General features: G+C 52.0%; 1 protein-coding gene across 7 annotated transcripts; it reads left to right on the top strand.

Moving 5' to 3' along the window:
- The first annotated feature begins 7,902 nt into the window (after nt 1-7,902).
- Nucleotides 7,903-18,870, top strand: KCNA2 (potassium voltage-gated channel subfamily A member 2). 7 transcript variants are annotated; one of them, XM_042800086.1, is made up of 3 exons: nt 7,903-8,014; nt 10,060-10,447; nt 11,145-18,870. In XM_042800086.1, the coding sequence occupies exon 3, from the start codon at nt 11,369-11,371 to the stop codon at nt 12,866-12,868; it is 1,500 nt and encodes a 499-aa protein (XP_042656020.1). In that variant the 5' UTR covers nt 7,903-8,014; nt 10,060-10,447; nt 11,145-11,368; the 3' UTR covers nt 12,869-18,870. The 7 variants fall into 7 exon arrangements, with proteins under 7 accessions (XP_042656020.1, XP_042656019.1, XP_032844801.1 ...); XM_042800085.1 differs by lacking the exon at nt 7,903-8,014 and adding an exon at nt 8,931-9,184; XM_032988910.2 differs by lacking the exon at nt 7,903-8,014 and adding an exon at nt 9,193-9,401 and having other exon boundaries at nt 11,288-18,870.
- Nucleotides 18,871-20,206: the final 1,336 nt, after the last annotated feature.

Here is a 20,206-nt window from a genome sequence, read left to right as displayed (position 1 = left end):
CCAAATTGTCTCAGAGTGGCTGCACTGGATGGGACCAAACTAGGTGCTGGACAGTGTCAGATTTAAGGCTGGGAGGTGGGAGCCTCTCTGGTTCAGAGGTGCTCAGAGCCAGAGAAGTGGGTTTTAGCAGCTCTTGGTGCTTCTCTCTTTGCTGTGACCTTGATTTCTGTGTCAGCTCCCCCCTCAGGGTTGTGGTGCCTCCAGCTGCAGGTTTCGGTTGACGTGTGGTTAACTGGGGAGGTGCTTAAACACCCATGAATAACAGGATGTTGCAAAGTTTGAGATGCAGATGGTGGCACGAATGCCATCAGCCAAAACCAGCCAGGGAGGAAGGACGGGCGCAGGGGCTGTGTCTGGCATATGCCAGCTGGCTTTGCTTGAAGAGCAGCAGGAGACACCTTCCACGGCACCAGTGATGAGTGGAGGGCGATGTTCCCATACCCAAACCCATCACCAGGACACAGGGGTGAACCTCCATTTAAGGCACACCCCCAGACCTCCTGGATTTTGCAGGGTTTCCAACCCATACCTGGGGTGATAAATGCATGGAGAAGACATGGCACCACAGAGCTGCAGAGGGACGAGACGTGGTCAGTGCTGACAGTTCATCTCCCCCTGCCCCCCGAGTTGGATTTTATTTACCAACTTGTTGGCTTTTGGAGGGAGGAGCTCCGAGGAGCGCAGCGGCTGCGGGATGTAGGTCAGCCCGGGGGTGGCACGGTGCGACAACAGGATGGATGTCTCCTGCTTCATCTCTGGAGGTTATAAACAGCAATGAGGAAATGCCACCGTGGCAGCAGCACAGTGTTGGGTGTTTGGAACCCGGCACGGAGCAAGCACTGGTGCTGCCTGGGTTTGTGATGTATAAATTCATCTTAAAATAAGGGCCTGGAGGAGCCTGGCTGCTGCAGGGCTTCTTTCTGCTGTCTTTTTGGCTGATGTTTGGCTCACCCTCCTACCTGAGGGTGGGCATCCCCACGTGAGGACTGCATGGCTAGGGCAGGCTCCAGCAGCACGGCTCTGCACCCCGATGCGACGTGAATGTCCTGGTTTGGGCTGGAACAGAGTTAATGTTTCTTTTTATTAACTAGAATAGTGCCGTGTTTTGGATTCAGCACTGGGTTTGGTATGAGAAGAAACCACGACAGCGTGCAATAAATCCTTCGCTTGCTGCCTTGAAATTTGCTGCTTGGAAATTGCCCTGGGTGCCATTTCCTTCATGTGTTATGAAGAAATATTGATTAATCATTTCCTACTCACCATCTCACCACCATACAGGATTTTAATGACCTGTGTCGTATCCCTCTTTCCAAGCCAGAGCATCCAGCTCTTCCAACTGTGACTTTTCCAGGATGCTGCAGAGGGACTTTTCCAGCTCAGAGTCAGGCTCCTGCTGGGCATTTCCTCTCTCCCCAAGCCATGCCTAGCTCAGGAGGTTTCGTATCAGATACTTCACTTTTTATTTTTCAAACAAATGTTGGTACCTGAAAGGATCTTCCTTTCTATTCCAACCAGTGAGGCACGACAGCTTTCTGCAAGGGTTGTTGGCCATCCCTTTGCTGTCATATTTACCCATGGGATGGCTAAGGTTATTGTTTCCCCCATGGGAATTTTCTTTACTTAACACCACTGGGTCCTGGCCATGTGCTACTACTCATTTTATTGATATATTCTTGAATTTCTTCTACCAGGGCTTCAGTTTTATGACCTCACCATGCTCATCTGCAGCACTGATACTGAGGATTTAGGCAGCGTTTCTGTGCTGTCTGTGTTTGTGAAGGGTGGAAGCAGACCTCACCTCCTGCTCTTCTAGGTAGACGTTAGTGCGTGAGTTGTCTCTTGATTTATCCATCAACATGAGTGAGATGTGCACCGTTGAGCATAGGTGGCACAAAGGTACCTATAAATGAACAGCTTTTTGGGGGTGGCAAATGCTTGGCTTTGTAAAGCGGGGAATGACAGAGGGGACCGTGGTCTCCTTGTATGTCCCAGGTGGTGGCCGCCACCACGTGTGACTTTCTTGGCCCCATTTGGGCGACCTGCATTCAAACCAGTATGGGCCCGAAGAGGAACTGGTGTGCACAGAGCTCCTGAGCATCACATCAGGGCTACCTGGCTCTGCCTGGGGCTCTGTCCCCTCTGCGACTGCAGGAAAGGAAATGTTCCCCTGCCTTCACGGGGTTGTGGAACCACAGAGGATGCTGCAAGGACGGCTTTTCCCAGGGACCCAGATTGTGGCGTGCTTGGGATTTTGGATGCTCCCGAGATCTTCCTGCAGAACAGAAGCATTTCCCTTACACCCCAGCATTTCCACACCCCCAGGGGGATTAAACACAAATTAAGGATCTGGACCATGGACCTGAGCAGGGACTGGAGGTGCTCTTGCCCCTGCCGAGTCACCAGCCATGCGGGTGGTGCCGCAGATCCCATGGGTGCTGCTCAGCGGCAGCCCCGGTGGGTGCTGCTCGTCTGGGAAACCGTGAGCTGAGAGTGAAGGGTGGGGAGGGGGAGAAGGGGAAGCCGGGGCTAAAAATAGCTGTTTTTGAACGAAACGGATGAAAATGTCTTTGAAGAAGTGAGGGGAGAAGGGGAGGGTTTCCATGGAAACGGGGAAGTCTGTCTCTTCCCAAAAGAGGGGGTGGGAGATGAAGAAATAGTAAATATGGCAGAGAAATGACGGGGAAGAGGGTGCTGTGAGTCAGTGGTGTTCCCCATGGGTTGAGGGGAGGGGGCTCTGGGGTCTGTGCCTGCCTGGATGCTGAGGGGAGCAGATGGGGCTCTGACACTGCCTGCCCGTGTAGCCTTGGGCATGTCACCTCATGTCCTCCCCTGTGTCACCTGCAGCCCTGTGGCTGTCACCTGCCCAAGTCACCAGTAAAAAATACGAGCACAGAGCTCCTGGGGACACAATTGCAGGGCTGGGTCAGTGTCACCGTGATGGGGCATCTCCAGTCGCTCCCGGCAGCTGGGCGGCAGCGATAAAATAATGAATTTCCTCCAAACCATTTGAGGAAGTGCACAAAATCTTGGGGTTTTTTTCCTGTAGAAATTTTCCACCGTGGCATGGCCGTTTCAAGGAGACACCCTGCAGGGACTGGAGCCGCACTGTGCAGCAGGGACACGGGGGGTTTGGCTGGATGGTGGGGGCAAGGCGGGGGCTTATGGTGAGGTCGGGGACCAAGCCAGAGCGGTCTGGCATGGCATGCAACTGGGCACGGCTTCCAGTCTGGCACAAGCCACGATTTGGCACAGCTCATGACCTGGTGTGGCCCACAGTTTGGCACAGCTTATGATTTGGCACGGCTCACAGTCTGGCACGGCCGTGGGGCTGGCATGCCCCATAACTTGGCCCAGCCCAGGCTTTGGCCCCGTGGGCTCAGCAGTGCTTCGTGCCGTGCCACGCAGTGCCATCTCCTGGCTGAAGCTGCCGCGGTGACACCGTGCCCACAGTGACACCGTGCCCACAGTGACATTGTGCCCGCAGTGCCACCGTGCCCGGGCTGCCAGCCCAAGCCGTGGGGAAGGTGCTCCCCAGCCCGAGCATCCCCACCGGCTGCGTGTCCCCCCTGCAGCATCTCCACCTGGGAGGAAGAAAAGAGGAAAATCATCCTCTCAAACAGCTTTTCCTCCCGGCTTGTTTGCAGTCCTGCTGCTCCCCGGGGAGCAGTGAATGTCTGGGGTGATGGGAACATCTCACTCCTCTCCGTGGCTCAGATCTGACCTTCAGCACCTCTTGGCCCCCACCCAAAACCAGCAGACACTTGAGCTGAGACCCATGGGATATAAAAACAGCCTCTGCGGGGCTGCTTGTCCCGTTTGTGCTGTGATGGGAAGTGTTGTCACCCTGGTCATCACCTGCACAGGAAACCAGTCCCAGGATTAGTGGCTAAAAGGATTTGTGCCCCATCATGGCAGTGCAGATGGGACCCTGAGGTGACTTAACTGCTCCTCCAAGGCAAAGGCAATCTGCCTACAGGTGCTGGCCATCTCCACTGCAGGTTTCTCCCATCTCCCCTTAGTCTTCTCCTCCGTAAACTCAACAAACACAAGGTTTCAACTTCTGGCCCTATTTCCCCGCTTCTTGGTGAGCATCATCCCCCACCGAAGCCAGAGGAGGAGGGATGCTCCCTTGGGCAGATGGGCATGGTCTGGCTCAGACCTGGGGAAAATGAGTCATTGGAGAGAAAATGAGGTGTTCATCACCTCTCCTTTGTCTTGGGGCCACATGAGCAGCCCTGGCTCCGCAAAGGAGGCATTTGTTTGGTGTCTCAGATAAAGGCACTTTCGGAACCCTGAAGCAAGTCTGCTTTCTTGGTCCCTTTGGAGCAGGAGGGCTGGAAGGACAGAGGGACATGGCTGGGTCGCCTTGGCGAGGAGGCGGTGGCCCACAGCCAGCCTGAGGGGACGTGGGGGCTCAGCTGATGCCTTGAATAAAACCCCAGCCCTGGGGAGGGATGTGGGGACTCTACCCACGGACGATGCGCAGGCTCACGAGCTGGCGGGCTTTCTTTCCAGAGCTGAAAGCACTCGCGCCTGGCTGGAAGGAGGCTATTGATTGCTTTTCCATTCGTTAATTTGGCTTGTCCTGTCCTTTTTGTTTGTGCAAGTGAAATAAAGCGGCTTTGAGAGCCTTTTAACTGGAGTTGCTGGAGCAGCCGAAGCAGGAGGCACCCTCCCAGGACCGATGCTCGCCCTGCGCCAGCCCGGCAGCGGGTCCATTAGCTCTCCTGGAGCTATCGGCAGCCTGGCATGAAATATTCACAATCATCTCGACAAGCTCCAAAACCCTCAAGAACTGAAGTTCTTTACTGTGCTTTGGTTGAGCTAAATGACTTTTATTTTCGATGAATGGTGCCCAGCTCCTCTCCAGACTGGCTAGCCAGGCTGGTGGAGCATCTTTGGAGGCAAAGATGTTGCAACTCAGCAGTCTCGACCAAACAAGAATTCCAACTGGTACCCATAGGAGCTCTTTTTAAAATAATCAGATATTATGAAAACCACCTTGGAGAAATACAGAGAGATAATGTATTTAATGTTGATTTTGCAGACAGGCCATATTTGCAGTTCTCCCTTTGGCCGTGAAGTGCCTTCCCAGGGAGGACCAGGAGATCCTCCCAGGGACTAGGAGCCCTGCCCAGCTCCTGCCAGAGCCCAGCATTGTTTTTTGTTCTGCTCCTCCTTTCCCCCTGGGCAAAGCCCCAAACCTTCCCCCATCTCCCCAGGTGAGGGGAGCCACCCTGACCTATCTCACCATGATATTTTGGGATTCATCAGCAACACCTGCAACGGAAGGGCAAAGTCTGCTCCGCTGGTCATTGTCACATTGTTCCCTGGCTGCCTTCATTTTTAGATGCTGTGCCACCACATCGGGGTCACCGACATCTCTTGGCATCCCTTCCTCTTGCCCACGCACTGAGGTGTGGGTGCTGGGGGGGCTGGGAGCTTGACCCTGTGACGTAGGCAGCGGGTGGGAGGTCGGATGCTTTCCCCGATGGGTGACTCACAGCCCTGGGAACTCACAACTTTCACAGCCCCTAAAACAATACAGGGCCCAGTTATGTCAACCCTTTCAGCTGGCAAGCCGTGGCTCGGATGGAGATGGGGGCTCAGTGCCCTGCCCTGTCCAAACCCGCTCTTCTTGGCACCATGGTCAAGCCTTGGTCCAGCTCAGCTCTTCCTCTTGGCGCGGCTGCTGGTGTCCGCTCCAACCCTCAAAGTCACTCCGGCTTTGCAGGGGGTGGCATGGAGTCCCCAGGAGGGACACCACGGGGAGGTGCCATCGCCAGAGGCCGTGCAGGGTGTGTGAAGAGGGTGGGACAGGGTCTGTCCTCTCCAGAGGGAGCAGCTGGGTTTATGGCAGCACGGAGAAACACTGGTGCCCGTCCCGGGTGATGTGGTGCGGGGCCCGGCGTGGGTCGTGCGTTGCAACGTGACTTGAGTTCTGCTGTTCTGGATGAGGCCAGTCCTGGGGACACCCTGCCCTGTGGGTTTCATCCGTGCCCCCCACAGCACCACATCATGGAGTATCTCCCAAGCCCAACGCCAGCAGGATACAGGCGGGAAAAAAAGGGGGAAAAAAAAGCACATTTTTGCTCTTTGTTTGTATGGTTGGCTGCCTCAAACAGAGGGTCTGAAGAGCCTTTGGGGGCTTCCCCGGGATTAAAGGCAGTAAAGCAAGGGGAGCTCATCTGCTTCCTGATGGGATCTGGACACCAGATCACCAGGTCCCTGGGTCATCTTCACACCAACTGACTTTCCCAGGGCCACACACAGAGATGGGATAAGGTTTCTAGTTTGGGTGACTATAAAGTCCATTTGGAGAAGAGGAATAATCCAGAAGGGACTTATTTTTTAATTATAATATTGATGCAGAGACATCGGCTGGTGAAATCCATGTAAAACAGTCAAGTGGGTGCGGTGCATCAGCTCGTCTAGTTCCCTGAAAGGCTGGGTTACGTCTGGAGCTGTCAGCGTGGCTGAGGGAGGCGAGTGCAGACACGCAGACTATAATAATAGCTCCACAATTAGGATAGTAAATCAGGAGAGTGTCACTCAATTCAGAGAAATTCCCCTGATTTGCTAGAGACAGGATTTTGGCTCTTTGTAAGGAGCTGGTGCTGTTTATATGAAAAATCCCCCTGGTTTTGCAAAACCTTCGCAAGGCGGCAGCAGGAATAACAAGTTAGAAATTCAGCTTCACTTGAATTGTTCTCTGCCTGGCCTCAGTTTCTGCATATTGCATAAGGATTAGCCTTGGGCAAATCATTTTCCGGATTCAACCTACCCTGCTCTTGCAGATCTGCCTTCAGAAAAGGCTAAAATGATCCAGATGGCGTTAAAACCCCCTCATCTAGAGTAGCCTCATGTGCAATTGGATGTAAGAAAACCCGTATGTGCAGGGGCCATTTGTGGCAGGGAGCAAAGGATTCCCACTTTTGCTGTAGGGTTAGAAATTAATTTTCCATATTGGGAACTGGTTGGGGCTTTTTGTTTCAAGATCGAGAGGAGTGTTGGGAGGAGCAGCGGGCGGTAGCATCCCCCTTGCACTCCCTGGAGCTGCACCCAGTCTCTGGCTCCGTGCCACCCACTGCTGCTGGAACCTCTGGGAGCTAAAATAATTTGGTTTAGCTCTGCCCTGTCCCCACATCCCCCTGGCTGGCTGGGCATTACACTTGGCATTGATTTTCTTGGGTATTCAGGGTGGTCCATACCCTCCCATCCCACCTCAGGTTGTTGACCCTGGGGTGATCACTGGCAGCACCAGCAGCTCCTTGCAAATTTGACCGCTGTGTATGGGAATAGAAATATTTTCCATCACCTCCTCCAGAGCTTGTGTTTGCTGGGGGCCTTGCAGGACTTCTTGCTGCCCCGGTGCTCTCCTTGGGGCCAAGGGATAATGGCAGAGCAGTCCAAGCAGATGCATCCCCTTCGCGCCCCAAGCCAGGAATTAATCCATAGGTTGTCTATGCCAAGTTTGTAGGAGCTTGGTCATGTCCTTCCTTTGGGGGTGGGAGATGCCTCCATGTGGAGGGAGGTCTGTAAATGCAAAGTGATATAAAATTATTGCTTTTTACATCCTCGCCCCAGCCAAGAGCAGAGCGGCGTGGTCCCCATGAGTCCAATCCTGCCCCATCTCCTTCCCCAACGCTGCGCAGAGCTGGTGGTTCTCCACCACCCCCCCAGATCTCCCCGAGCGGATCCAGGCTATTACCAAGAATATGGTTTGGATCAGAGCCGCACGGTGAAGCAGCATCACGTATCCAGGGATATGATTACTTCCCAGTGGTTGAAATCTAGGTCTCTTGCTTGGGAGGAGGGAGGTGGGGGGGGAGGAGGGGAGGGGGGAGAAGACGCTCATATTAATCTTATGAATATTCATGGGGAAGCTCTGCTGCCTTTGGAGGTTGACTCCCGGGGTATGAGTTTGGGGGGCCGTAGGTGAGAGGTGCCGGCAGCGGCGCAGAGCAGAGCAGCTGCTTGTGCATTCGCCACATGCCTGACTGCAGAGCCAATTGTAAGTTGGTGCCTTTTTCTCACTCCCCCCACCCCCCCCCCCAGCATCTTTCCCCCCAACCCCCTCTCCCCGCCGCTGCCTTGCTTAACTACAGTCTGGCCACAAACGGTGCAAATGGAGGGATTCGTGGTTTAGTCGCAAACACGACCTTGTCCTCGAGGCGTGCAACCCGAAATCTCACCCCTCCGGAACGCAGGCATGGCTCCTGCCTGCAGTGGGCTGTGCAGGCAGGGAGAAAATTGAGGGTCTCTGGGCAAACCTTCACCTCCTCCATGCTCCCCCCCCCCTCCCAAATTTGCATGAGTTAACCCCAAAGATGCTTGGAGGGGGTGGGGGGTGTTTGCCAGGAAAGCATGCGATGGGGAGAAAGTAGGAGAAACTGAGTGCTGGGATGTGTGATGTCAACTTAATGATGCCGTGACCATGTCCGATAAGCACCAAGCATCACCGCTTGGATTCGGACCCGGAGGAAGGAGCCAGGACCTCATACTGGATAAAAACAAACATGTTAAAAATAAAAGAAAGTAAACCTCTGTGCTGTTAAACAAACCTGGGGTGTTTTGGGAAGGGAGAAAGGGGAGGAGACAGTTTACAGGCAGAAGGAAAACTGTATTTAGAAAAAAAATAATTCGAGACTGGTTGATTTTTGGTGAAATGGGGTTTTGTGCCTGCTGGATATTCTTTGCAGCAGCAGAATGATGGTGTTGGTGGTGTTTTAGGATGATGCTCAGAGGAGCCAGGGAAGGTCAAATCCAGCTGAACTCCTGAGCCAGCTGCTGGGGAGTGAGTGGAGGGGGGAGAAAATGCAGGGAAAGGAGAAAAACTGGGGCAAATGCAACCTCCTCTCCTCTGGGCCTGGCAGAAAAGGGTTAAGCGAAGCAGTTGAATGCTGCAAGCCTTGTCAGGGTTGTACTATTTTTTCTAGCGCATAAGGAGAAGGGAGAGGAGGGTTGCATGGAAAAGGGAAATTTCCAAGAAAAGAGGGATCTGCGGCAATATCTGCACCTCGGGTGATGAGGAGAGGAACCAACAGGCATAAATGGCCTGGAGACGGCTGAAATCTTTGCCGAGGAGATTGGGACCGCGGGATTATTTTCCACCTGCCTCCCCTACCCGGTTCTGTAATCCTGGCTCAAAGTAGGCAAGTCGAGTTGGAGCTGAAGAAGGGAGGTTAGAGGGTTTTTGTTTGTTTGTTTGTTTGTTTGTTTGTTTGTTTTTCTTTGAGAGGGAAAAAAATAATAAAGAAAAAATGAGAGGTTGGTTGGACCTCTCTGGGTTGAGCATCTCCGTGGTGTGAGGCACTGAAGGATGATCTAAATGAGAGCTCGTTAGGAGCAGGGATGCTGAAGACCCGTCACCGACCAGGGACCAGAGCCTCAACATCCCCGTGAGAAATTTTGCCCACTGGAGTCAAATTCCCACGGGGGGTGGGTCGGCCGGGGGGGTTGGCTTCTGGGAGGATGGGGAGGGCGGTTGCGGCCGCGTGGGTCCCACGGTCAGGCCCACGACGCTCAGGGCTCCTTGGAGCCATCTGGGGGGGGGTAGGTGGCCTTTGGGGGTGTGTGGGGGGGTGCAGACAGAGACCGGCGGGGGATTCAGTCTCGCGGATGAAGCCGGAGCCTCCTGTATCACTCGGGAATGCGACGCGACGGCGTGGGTGCTGCGCCCAGTGGGTACCACTGACTCCCCGGTGCTCGGCGGTGGTGGGAACCCAGCGCAGCTTTGCAGAGCCTCAGCGGCCGGGGGGGGGGCTGCGTCGTCCCCCCCCCCTCCCTTTTTCCTTCTCCTGGCACCGGCTCCCACGGGCAGCCCGGCCCCGCTGCACGCCGTGGCGTTGAGTGAGAGCGGAGGGAGATGGGGCTCTGGTTTTTTCCGCCTTGCCGCTAGCGCGCTCTCGCCCTCCTCTCGTGTTGCAGTGCAGGTTGGCCAGGCAGCGGGCAAACAGCTCGCGGGGAGGGAAAAGGGGGTGCCTGGAGGAGCCGGGGCTTTGCAGATGCTCCTTTCAAGCCCCCAGCAGCTTGCTACCTTCTTGGTGTTTTTTGCAGGCGATGCCACACCTCCCGAGGACACTGGGGACATCGGGGGTTGCTGAGCTTAGCATCTTTTCACCGGCGTACCGAAGGCATCAGACAGACGCTCATCTGCCCTGAAGTGCAGATCTGCAACAGCTACCAAGAAGACTCTGTCTCTCTGTCTCTCTGTCTCTCTTTCTCTCTCTCTCCAGTCCAAACCATTACAAGACCTGACTTCCACCATCTGGGAATCTAACCCCTTTTAAGTCCCTTCTTGTTTTTCTACGATGACTCACCATTATTTTTAACTTTGAAGAGAGAGGAAATTATGGGGATCTTGGAAGCCTGTATTCCTCTCTAGGATTTCCCCAGGGTCAGATAATCGGTGTTACTAAGAGACACTAAGATTTGGCTTCTCCAGGTAATGTGATTTGTTTTCTGTGTGCCATGGTGGTTTGCAGAGGATGACAGGAGCCGGGACACCAGCGGTCGAGGAGGGGGACTGCAGTGGTCCGCGGGGCAGCTTGCATCGGCGGCTCCGAATTCGGGCAGCCGCAAAGCTTGCCCGGGCGGCTGCCGGCAGGGAGGGCAGCATGTCGCCTCGCAGCTTTACGGCCAGGGCAAGAGGATTGGGAAGGTGTCTCACTTAAAACCGGAGCCCCTTAGGAGGGTAGATTGCCTGAGATTGCACGGTTAAATGTTAACCCTTAGCTGCATGCCTGGAAATGAGCTGAGCCTGGGCTGCCGCTCCCTGGCACCCCGCGGGGTCCTCTCACCTCTTTAGGGCTGGATGGGGTTATTTTCCTTCCTTCCTTTCTCTTCTCTTCCCTTCCCCTTCTTTTTTTTTTTTTTTTTTTTTTTTCCTTTATTTTCAATTGTAATCTTTATTTGTACCCCAAAAAAAGTTCTGGTTCGCCAATGCCAGTTTTTCCACGCTGGTTTTGTATAGGTGACAGTTCCTCAGGTGTTTTCTTTCTTCCACCTAATGGGTTTAGATGGGAGTTTTTGAACTCTGTCCCAAAGAAGGCAAATTAACCCCTGCAAGGAAGGGGATAGACATGCTAGTGAAGGGAGCTGCTCTCCTCCCCCCAACTTTATTTCATCTCTCTCTTTCTCAGCAGGGGCGATTTTCTTTCCTTTTTTTTTTTTTTTTTATTTTTATTTTATTTTCTCTTTTTTTTTTTTTTTTTTTTTTTTTTATATATCATCCCTTCACCTTTTCATGAGACACTTCCAAATCTACGTACCTGTCCTTCTGCAGGATAGTAGCCCTGCCCTGAATCCGATCCCACCACCAGGCACTGGGAAGAGTTTAGCATAAGGATTTCTTTTAAACCCCAATATGACAGTTGCTACCGGAGATCCTGCAGACGAAGCTGCAGCTCTTCCCGGTCACCCGCAGGACACGTATAACCCTGAGACCGACCATGAATGCTGCGAGAGGGTGGTCATTAATATTTCGGGTCTGCGCTTTGAGACACAGCTCAAGACACTAGCCCAATTTCCAGAGACCTTACTAGGGGATCCTAAAAAGAGAATGAGGTATTTTGACCCGCTCCGGAATGAGTATTTCTTTGACCGGAACAGACCCAGCTTCGATGCGATTTTGTACTATTACCAGTCTGGTGGGAGGTTGCGGAGGCCGGTTAATGTGCCCTTAGATATCTTCTCAGAAGAGATTCGTTTCTATGAACTGGGGGAAGAAGCGATGGAGATGTTTCGGGAGGATGAAGGCTACATCAAAGAAGAGGAAAGACCGTTGCCTGAGAACGAATTTCAGAGACAAGTATGGTTGCTCTTTGAGTACCCTGAGAGCTCAGGCCCTGCCAGGATTATAGCTATTGTCTCCGTTATGGTGATTTTAATCTCCATCGTCAGCTTTTGCCTGGAAACGTTGCCCATTTTTCGGGATGAGAACGAAGACATGCACGGCAGTGGGCTGAGCCATCCCCCCTACTCCAACAGCAGCATGGGGTACCAGCAGTCCACCTCTTTCACAGACCCCTTCTTCATTGTGGAGACACTTTGCATCATCTGGTTCTCCTTCGAGTTCTTGGTGAGGTTTTTCGCCTGCCCCAGCAAGGCTGGATTTTTTACCAACATCATGAACATTATAGACATTGTAGCCATCATTCCCTATTTCATCACCTTAGGGACAGAGCTGGCTGAGAAGCCGGAGGATGGTCAGCAAGGCCAGCAAGCCATGTCCTTGGCCATCCTTCGAGTCATCCGTTTGGTGCGGGTCTTCAGGATCTTCAAACTCTCCAGACACTCCAAGGGGCTGCAGATCCTGGGGCAGACTCTCAAGGCCAGCATGCGGGAGCTGGGCCTCTTGATATTTTTCCTCTTCATCGGCGTCATCCTCTTCTCCAGCGCCGTCTACTTTGCCGAGGCCGACGAGAGCGAGTCCCAGTTCCCGAGCATCCCCGATGCCTTCTGGTGGGCCGTGGTTTCCATGACGACTGTTGGCTATGGAGACATGGTCCCCACGACCATCGGGGGGAAAATAGTGGGTTCCTTGTGTGCCATCGCTGGCGTATTAACGATTGCCTTACCAGTGCCCGTCATAGTGTCTAACTTCAATTACTTCTACCACCGGGAGACAGAGGGAGAGGAGCAGGCTCAATATTTGCAAGTAACCAGCTGCCCAAAGATCCCCTCTTCCCCTGACCTAAAGAAAAGCAGAAGTGCCTCTACTATTAGTAAGTCTGATTATATGGAGATTCAGGAAGGCGTAAACAATAGCAATGAGGATTTTAGGGAGGAGAACTTGAAGACAGCCAATTGCACCCTAGCTAACACAAACTATGTGAATATCACCAAAATGCTAACCGATGTCTAGTCGCTAAAATCTAGTAACGTATTTAAAGCTGAAGTGGAACAACTGCAGATATTGAGTGCTGCTCTGCATTGTAGTTAATACAGTATTTTCTACGGTGTATATTTGGTTCTGCATGGGAAGCAATAGCTGTGTAAGTGACTTTTAACCTTTGATTTCCACACCGAATAAGCGTTCGTGCAAAAAAACCTCCAAACAACAAACCATTTTGATTCCCTTCTCCCATCCCAGGCTTTGTGGGTTTCCAAATATGCGGAGCGGTTGGGCATTTCAAGCAATGGGATGGGGATGCAGGGGGCAGCTCCGGGCCACCCCGGGGTACCACGTACGCTGGTCCCTGTCCCACGGAGCTGGGCGATAGCAGCTTCCAGGCGTGAGGAACGGCTGGGAAAGGTCAGGCAGAGCTTAAGGAAGGGAAGATGCAGTCGTGTGTCCGAATTGCTTGAAGGCTCGGGTTTCCGCCCCAGGAATGCCAAGTGAGAACGCATCACCCCAGCTCATGTTTCATAACTGAAAATGCTGCATGCTGCAATAGTTTCAGCCACTGCAGTATGCCAGTGTGAGGCCCAGGGGAGGGATAATTAGTATGACGGCACATTATTTATTAAGTCTTAAATTTTCTATGCTAGGCATCGGGAGGGACAAGTAAATAAATCAAGCGCTTGGATTTTATTTATTTATTTAGATGACACTTCCATTACCAATAGTTCCAGGATCACCAAAGACACCTCCACTGACACATTGAAAATGAGTTGGAAAAAGCATCTTTTTTGATATCTATATATATAAAACTGGAGCAACTATGCTGTGGCCTATAATATATTTATACTGCAGTGAAATTTAACCAGTAATACAGTACAGCTGCATGGATATTTGTTGCATGAATCTGAATATTTAATACACACACAAATATATATTTTCTTAGTAGACTATACAGTATTCATGTTTATAGTGTTTATAGATTCTCCGGTGGCTCGAAGGAGATTCATGGGAGTTTAAAAATCTCTATTATATTTAAAAACCGGATGGGGAAGGCATGTGCTGACAACAGTTTGATAGATAACAAAGCAAAGCCTGAGTGTCCAAGCATCAGACACAAGAGCCGACTAACGCAAGCGAGGGAAGGTGAGCTGAAAGTTAAACACCTGCACTCATTATGGGGCGAGTAATTAGTCGTTAATCTTGGTGTCATGAGCAGAAACCACGGCAGATCAGAGAGGGCATGAGGAGCAGGTGGAATAGCAGGTACTGGCTCTCCTGACTTGTTTGTTCAGCAATTTTCAGCCGTTTCCTATATAATTATCGTGTGTGTGTGTATATAGATATTTAGAGAGCGACTACAGGGCCGAATCCTCAGCAAATGTGAGCACTTGGGGCATCGGGGGCTTCCCAGCTCAGGGGTGCTGTGGTGGGGGGGCATGGGCTGGAGCAGGGCGACCTGCCCCACAGTGCCCGTGGGATCACCAGGGCATGGTGTGTTTTGGGCTGGAAAACTCCTTTTCAACCATGGAGAGCCTCAGGGCTGTTGGTTTATTCCTTTATGGTGGAGAGGGCACATGCTGAGGGTGGGCTGGATCCGAGCGGGTGCCTCTGAGCCTTTGCTTTGCCTTCGTCCAGGGTTTTTAGGAGGGGTGAGACCCTGAGGCTGTCTCTTCTTCTTCATCATCCCCGGTGTTATTTGGGGATAGGTGGGAGCTGTCGGTCCAGGAAGATCTCATCTGCTTTCCCCATCATCTGAATTCCCTTGTGTTTTCCCCCAGTTTCTGGCAATCCTCGGGGATAGGCGCCCTGTTCCTCTGCCAGGTCAGGGGATACAAACCTCTTCCAAGGCTGTAGTCAAGCAAAGCCTCCCCGGGGTACGGGAAAGGGTTTAACAGCCTGTTGAGTTGGGATGAATTTGGGCTGATGGGGGCACAGTCAGTGCTGCACTGCTGTGCTGAAGTGTGTGCACAAGGAGGGAACCCCATTGCAGAGTGTACGAGGGGGATCAGCCAGACCCTTCCCGAGATCAGAGAGGAAAACCATACTAATAACAATAAAATAAACGGTGCTAGCGTATTCTACAGCAATGGTTCAAAATGCTGCTTTAGGGCCAGATCCATCTCTCGTGCTGATGTGACTCCCCTCAGCCAGGTGGAATCACTCCTCATTTTTATTTTATTGATTGACTGATTCAGGCCTGGCTATCATTAATACCAAGTGTCCATGGTTAGCACACAGGAGCCCTGGCTTCTGCTTGGTGCAGAGGACCAGCAGCATCAATGCGTTGGGTCTCAAAGGTGCTCAGCACCATGCAGCATGGGACCCCAGCCTGTCTTTAATTACACCTCATTATATTAGGAGCCCTCTCCTCCCTCTCTGCTGCTGCAGCTCTGAAACGGGAGCCCCTGCAGCCCGTTAACATCTTAAACACACACACACAAAAAGCAACGCAACCGAAAGCAATAAATCTCTACTTCTGAAGTTCATCTCGTTGAATGGGACGGGGCTGGCTTGAGCCACCGGCTTGGGCACGATTCCCAGGGCAGTCAGCCAGCTTCCATCGATCCGGCTCGCGGTGGGTCCGTGGGGAGGTGAGCTTGCGTGGGGAGGCTGCCTGATGCACTGGGATTCTGCCCATCCACCCCAGGGTGCCCCAGCAGCAGGCCACCCCATCCCTGGTGTGGGGGAAGGTGCTGGGGACAGGCTGCTGCGGGGGTTTTGGGGAGGATGCTGGCACTCAACGAGACATTGCCAAGTGTCTGGTTGTTTAACGCCCGTGGGCTTCAGATGATTTGGGGGGAGCATTTGCCAAAGTACTGGGTACATCTTGGGAGCGTGAACACTGTTGTGGTTCAGTAAGGAGGAAGATCACGGGTTTTTTGGAGGAGAGGAATTGTTTTGGGCACGGTGTCCCTGCGGGCTTTCAGAGGCCAGGCAGGAGCGGAGAGCGGGTCCGTGAGCAGGATCAGGCACATCCAAACCTGCTCACCAAGCTGGGCGGTCCTGGCTGCCTTGGGAAACCCCAGAGCCACATCGCAGGGATGAACAGGGCCAAAGAGCAAGAGGCCACGTTCTTCCTGTTGTCACCAGTGGGAGCTGGCTTCTGTCCCCATGGCAGGGGCCAGCTTGGCCGGTCCCTTCCTCAGGACAGATCCTGCACCTCTTGCACTGACCCGGGCAGATGTTCCTGGTGAAAAGGAGCCTTGGTGGGAGAGCAGCTCTGTGCTGCCCTTGGCACCATGTGTGGGAAAGAGGGAAAACATCCAGCTAAGTGCTTGGATGTTGGGTTCAGGGCAAAAAATATCCGTGGGTTTGTGGCTGGAAGCGATCTGTCAGGCTGCATGAAGCAGAAGGGTCCAGGTTTTTCCCCTACACAGAGAAATGGTTCCCTTACAGCTTTTAATGGGATTTGTGCCTGCAGGTCGGAGCTCTAGTGCTATTTCTAGCTTTGCTTCTGACTCACTGATGTGATCTTGAACCAGTTTTTCAGGAGGAGACTGTGATTTTTTTTTTTTTTTTTTTTCTTGAGGAATTTGATTTGAGAGATTCTGGGCCTGTTTCTGCAGAGATGCTGAGCATCCAAAACTCCCCTTGATTCTGAAAGGGTGCAAAAATGAGCTGCAAAGTGGCTCAGACTGAGGATGTTAAATTAGGGACTGGGAAGGCATTGGGCCACCTAACGTAGGTGGTCTGGTTCCTCTCCTCCTCCCTTGGAGATGTTTGCCTCTCCAGGGGTGGGATGAAGCTCTCTGCTCTGCGAAGGTGCTCCTGGGTTGGCACCCAGAGGGGACAGAACTTGTATTTTAGTCTTATCCTTTGTGCCATGGTTTTGGAGAGCTGGAAAGTGGTGATTACAGTGCAGTTGTCTTCTAACAGCCAACCACATGCCCAAGCCTCCAAGCAACCCATCAGGCCTTTAATATTTTCCAAAATTTCTGCTAAGGGCAGTGGGGTGAGGCTCGTATACTGACTGGACATCACCAAGTGATTAGGCTGAGAGGAAAAAATTGTCTGCATGGGGCAATGTGTTTTATTGGGAAAACTAATCTCTGCAGCAATGTTTTGTGTCAAAGTCCTACAGATTTGAATACTGAGCTATACGAACAAAAGGATGTCTAGATTGGCGTTATGAGAGTGTAGCACGTGGGTGTATAAATATGGGCATATTTGTGCATAAATACACAGAAGGAGAGAAAAAGACAGAGGAGGAGGAGGTATTTCAGGAAGGGCCTTGCTTTGTTATCAGATAATTCCTGGGTCAGCCCTTGAAATTGCTGCCAAAGTCTTGTAGCTTTTCCAGAGCTTGCAATACACTTGGGGACGGGCCCAAGCGAAGGAAATCGGGATCTGGCCTTGGAAGTGGGAGCATCCCGAGGGGCTGGTGGCATTCAACTCCACACATCCCTCTGCAAACCAGCAGCTTTGCAGCATCTCCGCTCTCGATCCCAAATCCCTGACTTGGGCCTGTCATGACCGTTTCTGTGACTGTGCAGGGAAAGCCAAGCAGAAGTCAAAGGGATTTGTTTGCAATGCAAGCACAGTGCTGCACTGGATGGGGGCTTGGGGGTTCTTTTTTTGTAGTGGCTGGATTTCAAGTCCCTTGAACCATTTGGATTTTGGTCCTAGTGTGGTGGCGAGAAGCATCTCCCGCTTTTGGGGCTGGGGGTGGGTTTAACTCAAGGTCTACATCCATGGGGGGGGTCCCAGGGATTTCTTTTGATTGTGGGAGTTGGTCAGCGTGCTGCTAGGGTGGAAGGGGCTGAGGGGTGAGGAAAGGAGTCAGCACCAAACCATTTAATTTTGCACACAAAAAAAGCCTGTGGCTCCCTCCTTGCATCCTTGGCAGCATTCAACCTCCTCTGCATCCAGCACATCCCTTGGTCCCTCTTGTTGGGGACCAACTGCTGCCCCCCACCAGGAGCCCCAAGGAAGGACAAGGTCCCCCCCCCATGCACCAGCTGCTGTCCTGCCCCCGGCCAAAGCAGTGCCCTTCCCCAGCCCCCGTGTGAACTTCAGTCTCCCCATGAAGTTACTGCGTTTGACTGCCCAAATTTCATCCCCCCTTCTCGGAAATGGGTGCTCCGATCCTTCCACATCCCATCACAGGGGAGAGGGACCAGCCTCCGGTGGTGTAAATCAGCCCTGAGAGAACAGCACTGATTTACACCTGGAGACAAGATCTCCCAGCCCAATTGTATATGATGAGACGTAAATTCTTTATCCATGTTTTCCCTTGGGGAGGAACAGTTTGGCTTGTAGGAGCTGCTGGACATCATGTAACCACACAAGGTCCACGCACACAGACCCTCATGGGGGCCACGTCCCCTCCCCAGCCCTGCCTGGCTGCCCTGAGTTTGGGGTTGGTCTTTTGGGGTTAGGATTTTTGATATTTTGATTTTTTAAAAATTCTTTTGCTGCCTAGAAGACTGTAATTATCTGTTTGCACTTGCTCCCTCATTGCTTGAGACTGTGCTCTTGTCCTCCAATGTCATACACCGAAGCACAAGGGGAAAAAATGGGTATTGGATCAACCCTGCATGCAGTGCCTAATTTGAGTGAATCAATAGGAAGAGGAAATCCAAGAAGGACTCATCCTAAGGATGCTGGAGCTGAACCTTTTGTTTCCATGGTTACGGGAGAAATGGGACCAGGAATGGAGAGAGGCCTATAAACTGTTAAAGGAGGACTCGTGGGAATTTCAAGTCATTTAACCATGCATTTGCTAGACAAAAAATTTAGACACCAGCTGTATCCGAATTGCACAGTGTGTATAGACGTTACTGCTCTTATTGACGATGTGGGGGTGTCCTGGGGGTCGGGTGGATCTACGGGCTGAGAGGCACCCGAGTCAATAAGGCTGACCGTTGTATATAGGTATACAGATCTGTGTACATACATGATCCAAATGAGCATTTGCTGTCTGGTTTATCATGAGTGTATATAATTTATTCTTCACAGAGTATCACAATTTTTGTAAATATCTGCACTAATTAAGAGAAAATAAATATGTATATTATTGAAGAGTTATTTTGATATCAGTTCTGTGGAGGGTGGGGAAGAAAAAGACAAGCAACTATATTTTTGGTAGTCTGGGTATTTTTTTTTTCTGTATGTCTAAAACTTCTGTGAGAAAAGAAAGAAACAGCCTGAACCATGGAAAAATCAGTTTGTACTCCACCATCAGCTGGTCTGCAGGGGCTGTTTGAGGGGGAAACCCCCTGGGAGGAGCTGGTGGGTCTCAGTGATGGGCACCAGCAAGGACAGACACACTGCATGCTGTGTACAGGATCCCCCGTGGGATTTTCTCCAAAAAAGCTCCAGCAGTGATGCAGGTGGAGGGAAGGGGCTGGAGCCAGGGTCGAGCCCACCTTCCCTGTCATTCTCCGCCCCACTGAATTGGGTATCAGCCACGTCCATGCAGGTAACGGGGAATGGGTGGTGCTGGGGGATAAACCTGCTCTTGGAAAACCTTGTGGGCACCCAATGGATATTTTTTTTTGAGCTGGCAATCCCTCTTGGAAGAGAGATGGTGCTAGTAGCACATTCTCTGAGCGGTTGCAAACCTCAGTGTCCCCAGAGATTTCTCCTAGTAGGATCTCCAGCAGGGAATGGGGATGGACTCCCCAGAATGGCTTCAACTCTTCTTGCAGGGGAACAGTTTGTTTGCTCCACCCCTAGGGATCAACTGTAGCAATGTTTTCTCCTGCTGTTTTGTCCTGCCTTCTCCTACGAGTGTCTTGGGGCAGCGAAGGGCAGGGAAGGCGCTGGGGGGACTTGGTACTTGTGTTTTGAGGTTTGACCACTTGCTCGGTGCCTTTCGCAGACAGTGCCGCTGCTCTGGGCTTCCCTTCTGTCAGGGTAGAGCCGAGGTATCCCACCTATTCTGTGCTCCCAGGGTGGAGAGTAGATCGTAAGGAGAAGAGATCCCTCTCCTATGGCATGGCTCTGGGAAGTGGCACCACCTTGTAACCCAAGGGAGAGCACAGCAGTGCTAAACCTCCATCTCAGCCACCCCAAATCCTCTCGTATTGGTCATGGAGGAGTCCCTGGTGAGGGCTCAAAGTCAGAATCCTTAGGTTCGAGTGTCACTGGTGCCAGTAAGGGCACTGCGTGACCCAGGAGATGTCATGTCCCATTCCATGCCTCAGTTTCCCCATCTGTAACACAGCTTGCTAAGCTGTCTGCAAGGACCCAGCAAATTGCAAATCTTGGCTCAATATTGGGACAGCGAAAATGCATAAATGGGTGGCTAAACCTGTGGATGGATGTTGTTATGAGGAGAGGAGGTATTTAAGCACAGCCAATTCTGAACGTTTAAGTATGGAAAACCATGTGAGTGAACAAAAAGTAACATAAGTA

The sequence above is a fragment of the Tyto alba genome, unplaced genomic scaffold, assembly GCF_018691265.1.
Source record: "Tyto alba isolate M040663 unplaced genomic scaffold, T.alba_DEE_v4.0 Super-Scaffold_30, whole genome shotgun sequence".
Taxonomy (NCBI): domain Eukaryota; kingdom Metazoa; phylum Chordata; class Aves; order Strigiformes; family Tytonidae; genus Tyto; species Tyto alba.
This window is presented reverse-complemented; position numbering and strand designations above follow the sequence as displayed.